Source organism: Python bivittatus, unplaced genomic scaffold (genome assembly GCF_059951505.1).
Source record: "Python bivittatus isolate LINGU-HERP-01145 unplaced genomic scaffold, Pbiv_v1 ctg000430_np1212, whole genome shotgun sequence".
In the NCBI taxonomy this organism is placed as follows: Eukaryota; Metazoa; Chordata; class Lepidosauria; order Squamata; family Pythonidae; genus Python; species Python bivittatus.
The window spans coordinates 2,387,654-2,400,204 of NW_028277071.1; the positions used below are offsets into that span (position 1 = coordinate 2,387,654).

The 12,551-nt window shown below is 36.7% G+C and overlaps 1 protein-coding gene across 1 annotated transcript in view; it reads left to right on the top strand.

Moving 5' to 3' along the window:
* LOC148215255 (vomeronasal type-2 receptor 26-like) overlaps positions 1-12,551 on the top strand; it is a 33,460-nt gene that overhangs the window by 14,846 nt on the left and 6,063 nt on the right. The window contains exons 4-7 of the mRNA XM_088143950.1: positions 5,886-6,057; positions 7,093-7,270; positions 8,544-9,404; positions 10,246-10,473. Of these exons, the coding sequence (XP_088000076.1) occupies positions 5,886-6,057; positions 7,093-7,270; positions 8,544-9,404; positions 10,246-10,473 (1,439 nt within the window). The remainder of the gene's footprint in view (positions 1-5,885; positions 6,058-7,092; positions 7,271-8,543; positions 9,405-10,245; positions 10,474-12,551) is intronic.

Below are 12,551 nucleotides of genomic sequence, written 5' to 3' on the forward strand. Positions count from 1 at the left end.
TTTTATCAACATCTCTGCCTTCTTCCTGTTATCCTCATCTTGTAATCCTAATATCCTGTTCCTAAATCAATATATTATTGCTAATACTATATTTTAGTGCAACCATTTATTTCTTATCAACTCTTTACCTACACTATAACTTTAAAGTTCTGTATCATGTATAATATAACTCTATATTTATTATCTTATCTTATCTTATCTTATCTTATCTTATCTTATCTTATCTTATCTTATCTTATCTATCTTATCTTATCTTATCATCTTATCTTATCTTATCATCTTATCTTATCATCTTCCTCTGGGGTTTCTTTTCATTTTCCTGCTCCATTGGTGACTTTATTTTTTCCTTCAACAGTTAACAGGTGGGGCTCTCTCACCCATTCAGTTTGTTGGTTTCTTGTTGGGCTTCTTTACTTTTCCTCTAATGTAAGGTGAAAAATGCCTTCCATCTTCTGAGCTAGAAGAGCATTTGCCTCACTTCAAGTCTGGTGGATGATGGGATACAGGGGGAGTGTGCTTCTCACATCCCCGTTTTCCCAGATTCTCCCTCCTTTCCTGCTGGCTTTTAGGCTTCTGTTTGTCTGCATTTTTTTTCCCCTAAAAGAAAGTGAACAAAATATCAGGATTTAGTCTAGGGCTTTCCTGATTCATAATACAATGTCTTAACTGCTACTGTATTCCACATTTCAGTAAAAATGTTAAAAATTCCTTAAGGCTATTTAATACATGTATCTCCTCATTCTTAACATTAGCTAGGAAGGTACCTGACAGCTTCAATGAAGCCAAATTTATCACCTTCAGCATGTTGGTCTTTTGCAGTGTCTGGATGTCATTTGTTCCCACCTATCTGAGCACCAAGGGCAAATACATGGTGGCAGTGGAGATCTTCTCCATTTTGGCTTCAGCATTAGGATTCTGGGCTCCATCTTTTCCCCAAAATGTTACATCATTACTTTGAGGACTGATCTGAATAAAAAGAAGCAATTAATAAAGAAATTAGATTAATATTTTTCTGCACTGATGGACTTTGTTTTCCTTGCTGATTTAGCACAGTATAGAATTCATTCTATTCCTCTTTAGGAGAGGCTAGAGTTGCAGAATGAAATACAGCAAGATTGATTATATGTAGAAGGCCCCCAACCCCTTTTCCTCTCCCATTCATTGACTTAGACATAAAAGTCTTAACAGTTTGATGAGAGGAGAAAGGGGGGGGGGAGGAAGGGGGGAGGATAGAGAGGAGAATTTGGCATGTTCTATTCAATAGTCAAGTTTAAGTGCATAGACTTACAATGAAGAGGAACCAGTAGCTTTATTATACAGTTACCCTGATATTTGTGCCTTTGAGGACATTGGCTTTGAGAGTGGTGTCTCAAGCTTACCATGGCTGACAAACAAAAACTTCAAAAATAGGAGAGGGCGGAGCTGGCGTCGCGGCGATACGGCGGGGGATCCTGGGCTCCCAGGATCGCAGCTGATATCTCCTCCCCTGGACGGTCCCGATGGACCTAAGCTGTCCCGAAGAGATGGCGATCGTAAAGGGCGCGTCCCGCGGATCTCAGGGACGTCGCAAGTCCCAGATTGATCCCGGGAGAAGCTCTTGAAGCCGGCGGAGGAGAGGCAGCCAAAAATGGCTGCGAAAGCCGGGACAGCTCCAAAGGAAGAAGGAAGAGAGGGGTGTCAACTGGGTGAGATGGACTTTTACTATTCAACTATTCTTAGAGAACACCTTAAGTAACTTAAAGAGATTTTTAAAAGTGAAGAAAAGTGGATTAAGCAGCGAGATTGAACCTTATAAAAAAAGAAGGGGGAAAAAAAAAATTCTTTTCAACTTTCCCTTTTTAGTGGAATTGACAAGATGTTTTTCTTTTAAAAAAATATATTTTTAACTGGATTGGCTTTTTCTTTTTAATACTCAATAACTCTTTATTTTAAGCCTTTTTTTTGACTAAGATTTCTTTATTGTTATAAGAAATTTATACTTTTTGATTTTGAAATGGGGAAAGTGGAGTTAAGAGAAAGTAAATGAAAGAAAGTTGCACTGCCATCTAGAGGCGCGACTTAGTGCTTTTTTCCTTCCATTGTGACGCATGCTCAAGGACTCTGTGCTTTCTAAAAAGATAGTGGGATGTGCATGTTTATACAGGTGCCATCCGTAACTATAAACAAGAAAGTGGAGTTGAAAGCAATTTTGAAAATATCAAGATGGAAAGTTTGAGCTAGTCACAAGAGCCTTGATTAGTGGCAGTAGCTCTTTTTTCTGCTAGAAGTTCTGCTTTGCTCTCCATTCCCCCCTCCCAGTTGGATTTTTTTTTAAAGAGACTTAGTCTCTCCCCTCCTCTCCTTTTTTTCTTCTTTCTTCTTTTATTTTTCTTCTTTTTCTTCTTTTTTTCTCTTATTTTTGGCAAGAACAAAGATAAAGAATCCTTTGACTCAGTGAAGGTTTATCAAGATAATAGACTATACGAGAAACACAATGCAGAAAAAGATCTTTAAACTATCGAGGATGACTATAAAAAACTGGAAGAAGAGCTGCAGAAATTCCCGCAAAAAAAGAAAAGAAAAAAGATATTAAAGCTAAAATGGACTTAATTAAACATAAAACGGGATCAATGGAAAAGGAAGAAATAGTACAAGAAATCAGAAACATTAAACAGAATTATTGTGAGGCCTATAAACTGAGAATTAAAAGGGTTAATCAACTGATAAATGAAGAGGGACAGACTTGTTCTTGGCACTGAGGGTGAGAAAAAGATTATACAAGATTATAATGGAAAATCGTATTAAGAGAATGCACAAAAAGAAGAAGTAAAACAATATTGAAAGAAACTACTTCAGATGTTTAAAGAAAAACGAGGGGAATACAACAATGATGGAACTGACAGAAGCTTTAAAAAGCAGAATGTTTGAAAGGACATTTATTATTGCTTTCTCTTATCCAATAATATAGAAAAAGGAATAAACAGCTAGATATTTTGGGATATTGAATGAAAAGGGTGAACTCAAAATTATGCAAGCGCTGGAATAAAGTATAAATCTGAGATGTATAGTTAAAAATTGTATTTGATTGTAAATGTCTTAAGAGATTAGACTAAAATTTATACATGGTTGAATATAGTAACATATAGATTTTAAACTAGAGACATTTTTGTTGAAACATGTAGTGAAGAATCTGGTTAGAACTGTAACCTGGTTAGAACTGTAACTGATACTGTAACTGATACTGGTTAGAACTGTAACTTTTAAGAATTGGAAAAATTAAAAAGTACTTATGCAGGAGGAAGTTATTGAAAATTATGGAATGTGCAGAGATGAGTTAAATTGAGATTTGATATTAGAGTAAGAAGATAAGTAATTTTATATGACACGGGATTTGTTTTTATTAATGATTAGATGAGAAAATATAGTAATGTAATGGATTAGGAAATTTTATAATAGAAATTTGATATTAACTATTATATATATACACATATAATCGATAGATGAAAATGTATTACTAATCCTATTGAAAGTTAAAATTTCTTGTAATAAATGATTCTATAGATTAGCTATGAATGATTAATAATTGTTTATTGATAAGTATACAAGTATATTTTGAATAGATGATATGAGAATTTAAGATTATGAAAGGGGCACCAACGAGTTGGTAACTGGTTGACACACGGTATAAAATGGAAGATGCTTTTTTTATGCCTTTTTATGTTTTTGTTTGTTCATGTATGTTTTGTGTTTGTTGTAAAAATAAAAAAACATTTATAAAAAAAAAAAAACTTCAAAAATAGATGTCTATGGACAAAAGAACTCAAATATATAGGCGTTTTATAGAAAAGCTATGACCCCATTACAAAGTAATTCCTGCAAATTACGTATCAAATCTGAGCCCTTTTTACACTGAAATGAAAGTTCAAATTATTATGCCTCTTTTCTTCCCACCTAGTGATACAAAGGGCTAGACATTTTCTCTTTTAAGTGGGATGTTCAGATCTGGAATCAGGCTGTTTAATTTTTACCTTATGAGAACCAGCTGTCCCAAACACAGAGTAAAGTATAAACTGCTTAGCTTAAATTTTCCCACTCCTGGTGATTTAGGTTAAGTGGCTGTTACCCAAATCATGCAAAGCACTCTTGCAATATGCAGTGGCTCATAGGAGAAAGGTGCCTATAACTGGGAAAATATCTAGGAAAGGAAGCTCATAAGAATGCCCCTTCTCTGCTTATTTGGTCAATGAAGTCTAATTATGTCATTTCCTACAGAAATACACACTCAATACATACTTAGATATTAGAACCTATAGAACATCCTTCTTCAGTTACTCAGGTTATTTATTTGAGCTTCAATTAAGATTAGATTAAACATGTATGTTTGCACATATATCTAGAATGTCTAATTACAGCAAAGCTATGCATTTGCCATTAAATCCATGTGGGTATTACCATATTAGGGACAGATCATTATGGAGAAAATGTATCTGCGTGGTTGCTTAGTCAAAAATGATTTGATGGCACATAATCAATAAATCAATTACTGGGTCTAACTGGTTATATTCAGAGATATTTTTCCAATGATGGTATCATCCAGATTTGGGCTTCAGTCCTGGGCCCAAATAGGAGAAGGGGAAATACCCCAGTGTTATACTATTTCTATTACTGATTTCACAGAAAAGGGAAATATGCAGTTGCAGAATTATGAATGCAATAGACATGTTTTATAAAATGCTAATAATATTATAAAAAAATAATAATATTAAAATGCCCCAAATAAACACATTGGTGACCAGTATGTACACCAACAGGTATTCAAACAATAACAGTACTTTGATTAACTATTTTATTTTAGAGTAGCTGAAGAGAAAGACACTTCTTAAGAGTGAAACCCAAATTTAATTTAACACAATTTGACTTGATTTAATTTGCTGTTTAATTCATGATGACTGAAATTTCCATTTGAATTCAACTGTTTTCTTGCTAGAGAAAACCAACTACAGATATTTATTTATTCATTCATTCATTAAGTTATTTAATTAATTAATTTATATGCCACCCATCTCCCCCAGAGGGTGACTGAATTAAAATTTGAAACAATAAAAACATAAATACCCATATTAAAAAAACTAATAACAATTCTTTATAAAAAGCCTTTATACAATTCAGGATGATGGGGGAGCTGTATCAAACATCCCACCAGCCAGTTCCAGCATTGCAAGCCCCCATCAGGTCCCCATCTGGCATAGCCATGTTTTTACACCTTTTCGGAAGGCCAGGAGAGTGGGGGCAGCCCGCCTCTCAGGTAGCAAACTTCCACTGGGCAGGGACCCCAGCAGAAAAGGCCCTCTTCCTAGACCCTGCCACCTGAAGAACCTTGACTGGTGGGGTCCACAACAGGCCCCCTCTGCCGGACCAAGTGGGGCATGATATAATGGGGATGAGACAACTCCTCGAATTACAGAAGGAAACTTTTTACTTTTCTAATTTAATTCTTTTTTTTTTCACCTGCCACTATTATTTTGTCCTTAATTCCAGATTACAATTCCCTGTGTATCACAAATTGGGATATGCACCTGAGTGTATAGATCTCTACAATCATTATCAATTATCCATCATTATTTTCAATCTCTAAGGATACAGAAATATTACAATTATATTGCAAATATTTCAACAGACACAAAAATATAATATTCTTTTTTTCAGGGGTACAACTGGAGGGCAAAGACAGTTCTTTCCGATTTCTAAGACAGTTCACTTCTGACTTAAAAGCAGCCTCCTGGAATAATGTATATCAGGTTGCCCTATTCCAAATTCTTATAGAGCGAACGGGTGGCTGAGAGATAAATTGGTCTGCAAGATGGTATTAATCTTTGCATCTCTAATAATCTTGTTCTTTTATGTAGAATGTGATACACCTCTTGGTAAATGTTCTGTAAGAAACCAGCCTCTTATTAAGCACAAGCAGTATCGTTCAGAAGATTTGGTCATTGCTGGCATTTCTTCTCAAATTTACATGATGTCTGAAAAAGTAACATTCAGAAGAAATCCATCAAATGAACTGGTTGATGATTTCATGTATGTAATTATTAGTTTTAAGCAATGCAAGTACAGAAATAGTTAGTCTGAGGCATGATTGAATTTGGGTGGGGGATGAATGCCAGATTGCCTATGCTGCACTATTATTTCTCTCTTGTCTTAATATTATTATTATTATTACTACAATGATCATCTAAGGTCTCTTAAACAAGGTAATTTCCAATGTGTTTTTATTCTGATAGATTCCAACACCCTCCTTGATACATTTTTAGTAGTTTAATTTTAGTACATTTCTTTTTCATGGGGCTATAACTGGGTGAAGTACAAAAGAAATAAATGTATGCAATGGCATCTCATTGCTTCATAATAGTGATCAGTTGTAGAAGGTGTGCATGACTGCAGTTAGTCCTCCATGCAGATATTGTATCAAATGCTTCTCGGGAATTTCCAGTGTCTTAAAGTACAATATAGCGACAACTGAATTTCCTTTTTCAATACCCTGAGAAACACAATTGTGGGGAAGAAGAACAAGGAAAAGGAAGAGGATATGGAAGTAGAAATGGAAATGGTAGAATAGAAAATTAGGGTAGGAGGTAAAATTAAATCAGGATCCCTAAATTAAGGAAACCTTCTGTAATTATTGAAAATTATTCCATTTTGCAATTCAGCCTTCACCATCACCAATACTTAGGGCCATCTCCAATGGGTAAAAAGAAGTGGAATGTTACAGCCCAGTATTCCAGAAAGCATTTATTATTCTATTGTTATATAACTTTGCCCTCTGTCTTGAGACTAGTTGTCTTAGATATTCAAAGAAATCCTTGCTTAAATGCTGATGTACCCACCTGTTTCAGTGCTCATGGGCTGTATAATCTAATCTTGTGTGATACGATTAGAAAACATAAATTAGGATGCAGCCAATTCCAAAGTTGGAAACAGATGTTCTAACACTCATTTCAGGTTTCATATACAAAACTACCAGCACATCTTGGCTTTGGAATTTGCAATTAAAGAAATCAATGAAAATTCCTGGATCTTGTCTAATATCACCCTCGGTATCCATATCTCCAATAGCTACGTCCTAGCAAGATGGATCTATCTCGCTTCCATGGAGCTTCTCTCTACAAAGGGAAGGTTCATCCCAAACTACAAGTGTGATCTGAAGGACAATGTAATATCTATGATTGCAGGACATAATGCTTATGTTGGTCAGTTCATGTCACATATTCTGAGTATTTACAAGATCCCACAGGTAAGATGATTTCTTAAAAGATTGGTACATTAAAGAACATTTGTTGTCTGGGCATAGAAAATGGTAAATAAACAAATAAAGAAATAGACAACAATGTAAGATGCCTTGAGCAAAAACATGATGTTACAGGTAAGACCTAACACTGAAAGAAAAGAGTCGAGTCTAACAACCCATTCACACATTTAGGTGATTCTTTGTGGTTTGTACACAGTGATAAATTAAACAGAAATAAAGACTACCCAATAAATAAATTGCCTGGGAATTTGCTCACTCTAAGTTTAATTAACTGTAGATCTAGCCCACATACAACATATGGATATTCCGTTCTGATTGTGAGTACACATGAATATGAAATGGAGCATATCAGTACATTTCCACATTCTACTTAGTTTATTTCACGAAGAACTAGATTTATTGTATTGTCGAAGGCTTTCACGGCCGGAATACGATGGCTGGTGTGGGTCTTCCAGGCTGTGTGGCCATGTTCTGGAAGTTTTGTTTCCTAACGTTTCGCCAGCATCTGTGACCGGCATCTTCAGAGGGCAGGAGCACAGACAGAGAGAACTTCCAGCACACGGCCACACAGCCCAGAAGACCCACACCAGCCAACTAGATTTATTTTTTCACCAAAATATCAAGAAGGTTCAAATTTTCGGTTGTCAGAATACAGTTTTATCCCTTGGGTGATATATTCAATTAATAGAATTAAGTAAAATATGAGACTATTATTCACCTATTGGATAACAGCAGAAGAATTGTAATCAAAATATATGACTACATTTTTTTAATTAAAAATATTTCTGGTCACTTGCTTGATTTAGTTTAATTTATATTCCAAAATTTTATCTAGATGATGAATATGATTTGTGTCAGAAATCTTCAAAACAAACATGACTTGATATTGTTGATGTTAGAATGATGCTAAATATTAAAATTTCACCCAGGGATGGAAAGACAAAATTATTCAAAATTCAATATGCAATATCCATTTGCATATTCCAAATCCTATGGAAAGTTATTTCCACTGACTCATATAGCACAATCCAGTAGTTCATATGCATCTTTGCAGTTCATATATTTCTGAAGCTTTAGAAAGACACCGTGTTAAAAGAAAAATAAACAATTTCCATAGAAATTATATCAGAATATGAAAATGGAAATCAACTTTGCTCTTGTTTGGAGAATATTAATATTTGTATCAGTACAAATCCTTAAAAATACACACAAGTAATTGATTTAGAAATATATGCTTCAATTTCTTCAAATCTCTTAGCTCATATATGGCTCAGCTGCAGAGATGGATGACAACGTACAAGCTGCTTTCTTCTATCAGTTATTTCCAAATGAAGATCTTCAGATTATGGGGATCATCCAATTGTTGCTTCACTTCCAGTGGAAATGGATTGGGCTCATTGTCCAAAACCCTGAAAAAGGAAAGAGTTTTATTCAGAATAGGCTTGATACGTTTTCTAAGAAAGGCATCTGTTTTGACTTCATAGAAGAAATGGCAACAGAATCCATTACCAATGACATTGAGGTTCAGGTTAGTGGCTATGTTATGATGTACAAGGTTATTATGAGAAGTACTGCCAATGTTGTGATCGTATATTGTGAAAATGAGGACATGCCCGTTTTTAGAATGTTGCCATATCTTTCAGAATATGAGGACATGCCAATGAAGAGAAAAGATAAAGTTTGGATAATGCCAGCACAGATGGAATTCACATCACTCTGCTTTCAAAGAAATATGGGTCTGGGCTTCATCCATGGTGCACTCTTGTTGGCAGTTTCCTCAAAGGAGATATTAGGGTTTAAGAAATTTATTCAGATGAGAAAGCCTACTTCTGAAGAAGAAGACAGTTTGACAAGACTGTTTTGGGAACATGCATTTGACTGTTCTTTCCAAAATGCTATGTTAGATGAGGATAGTGGCAACCAATGCACTGGTGAGGAGGCACTGGAGACCCTTCCTGAATCTGTGTTTGAAACTAGCATAACTGGGCAAAGTTATAGTGTCTACAATGCCATCTATGCAGTGGCCCATGCTCTGCAAGCCATGCTTTCATCCAAACCCAAACACAGAAAAAGAGGAAATGCTTGGGAACTCAGGACTCTAAATCAACAGTCATGGCAGGTAAAATGGAATGAATGTAAATATCCTTTTATCCAAAAGCTAGTCATATAAGTGTTCAGCTGGCATTTTGGGATGTAATAAGATAAGATCAAAGTGATATGTCAGTCCTTCAAAGAGGGGTGGATTTTGCCTTAATAGTTCAGGGTCATATACAATACCTAAACATGGTGTGCAACAATGATGAGAAGGAGGCAATATCAAATGTTAACTGAAGAGGAAAATGAATTTTCGGAGGAAGACACGGCTGATGGCAGGGGCCAATGAGGAGGAGAGTATGAGATGGGGAACAAAAAAAAAAGAGAGAGAAGATGCCATTGAGCAGTGATCAACAGGCAGACCACACAAGGATGAAGAGCATTGTTTCTTTGTTCCTGATAGGAACAAAGTAGTACATCACAGTTCTAGAGCAATAGGAAGTAACCAGGATCTCATGAAGGGTTGGGTTAACACTGTGGCTTCAGCTGACATGGATGAAATTATTGCTTCCTGCATGCATGGGAATGCTAAAGGAATTCTAAAAATAATGTAGAAGAGTGCAGAGATGCCCTTGACAAAGGATGCAGAAGTGATCAGAAGGACTGTTAAGAGAAAGTAAATGACAACTTAGTCCTGGGAAAGAAGGGAGCGTGAGAAAGAGACGCAAAATAATCCTACCTTATAGGGAGACTCTTGCAGGCTTTCAAGTTTCTGTTATCATATCTTAGAACAGTAAAAGTTGACTCTTTGCACTATGTTCACTAACTAGTCAACCACGCATAGCTTATGAAAGATCATTCAAACTTAACGCATAATAGTCATTCTTTCCAACCTTTTAAAATTCCTATCAATTATTTCCATTTAGTTTCATTGGTATCTGAGAACAGTTTCATTTAACAACAGTGCTGGAGAAATAGTTTCTTTTGGTGAAAGAGGAGAACTAGCAACTGGATTTGATGTTATCAACTGGGTCACATTCCCCAACCAATCGTTTCATCGAATCAAAGTTGGAAACATAGCTCCAGTGGCTCCCCCAGATAAAATTCTTACTCTTTCTGCAGAGGAAATAATCTGGCCCACCATGTTTAACCAGGTAATTTTGGCACCAATATCAAATCGTGGGAAATAATTTATTTTCTTGCTTTGATTTTCACTTACTTGTTCAATATTCAGACAGTTTCTTCAGGAGTTACAGGCACAAATGGACTCTCTTCTGAAAGTGATTCATAACATGATCACCATAAAGTTAAAAGCCACATAAAAAACTGACCTGAACTGAATTTCTTAGAGTGAATAAGACAATTTTCATTCCATGGCAACAGAATGCAGCCTTCCTCCTCCTCCTCCTCCTCCTCCTGATTTTGCTGAGGTTTAAGAAAGAAAGTTTAAAAACATTTTCAAGAAATTTTAAAAAATAACATTTCTTTTAAAAAGCATTATTTATTAATATGTGATATTATATTAAAAGGTATAGGTATTTTACTAGTGTATAAAAACTATATACTTGGAAAGAAAGTACCTAACCTCTACCGGGTGATAGCGTCTATAAGGGGGAGGGTCTTTAACAGCCTTTAAAATTGCAGTGATACATAATATTAATGTGGCAGGACTTTAAAATGCCTGAATAATTTCCAGGTTTCTGACCTGGGGAGTTCTCATTGTTCATTATATTAATATTATAGATTTTCATCAATGTGGGGTCATTAAAGACCTTGACTGCACATCCATAATTTCTTGAAGATGTATTACCTTTTAAAAAGCATCTATCAGCTCACTAATTAAATCAGTTTGTGTAGAATATAGTTAAGAACATTCAAACTTTGAAAATTGATATATATTTTAAAAAATCCCCTCTCACCCCTGTAGGTGGTATGTGTCTTCCTCAATCTCGGGTCCTCTACCAGAGGCCTGGGAGTTTGAGGGTTCTGCGCAGTGTTCCTAGCACTGCACTCTTCTGGACAGAGAGCTCTGAGGTTGTTCCTGGGATCTGTTGGAGCCATTCTCCCAGCATAGGAGTCACAGCCCCAAGTGCTCCTACCACCACTAGGGCCACTTTGGCCTTTACTTTCCACATCCTCTCTAGTTCTTCCTTCAGGCCATGGTACTTCTCCAGCTTCTCATACTCCTCCTTCCTGATGTTGCTGTTGCTTGGCACCCCTACATCTATCATCACTGCTGTCTTCTGGTCTCCATCTACTACCACAATGTCTAGTTGATTGGCCAGTACCTTCCTGTCTCTCTGTATCTGGAAGTCCTACAGGATCTTAGCCCTGCTATTCTCCACAACCTTCTGTGGAATCTCACATCTGGGCTTGCCCATACAGTGTGCAGATGTTCCTGTACATTTTGTTCCAGGTTCTCTATTCCACCAAAGGAGGTTTCCATCCCATGTCCAACACCAAGAGATTGTACACCTGCCAGAAAGAGGGCAGGTGGGGCTGGTGAGTGTCAAAGCCACTGTCCTGGATGAAACCCAGAGCATCCAGGAGTACATCAGCAAGATGGCATCCAAAGATGAGCTACTGAGACAATGCCTGAGGCAGCAATAGATGTGGGAGGAAGTTCAAGCAGAGGAAGTGCCATGGCAAGACAAGCTTCTGCATGGGATATATCATCCACAGATAGCTGAAGTGGCTGACATACTGGTAGGATTTCAGACATACTGGCTGAAATCCTACCAGTAGCTAGAAAGGGCTGGACTAAAAGACAGCACTGAGGCACTGATCATAGCAGCACAAGAACAGGCACTAAGCACCAGATCCATAGAAGCAGGGCTCTACCACACTAGGCAGGGCCCAAGGTTCAGACTGTGCAGAGAGGCCTCAGAGACATTCCAACACATAGTGGCAGGAACAGCATACACTGAATGGCACAACCAAGTAGCTGGCATTATTTACAGGAACGTGCTGTGTCATTAATATAAGTAAAAAGAGCAGCCAGCAGTGGGGCCCACCAATCTTTATTTTCTTTTAGCAACTCTGGAGGGATGAAATCACCTCCAGGAGCTTTCCCAGATTTCAATGTACAATGAGATCCTTAGCTTTGGCTATAGACACAGGAGGCCATTCCGGAGAAGTCACCATTGGACAGGGAACCACCATTGGATTATTTAATAGTTCTGCATTAAAAATGTTCTGGAAGTAACTCTCCCAAATATCTGCAGCTTTTTGG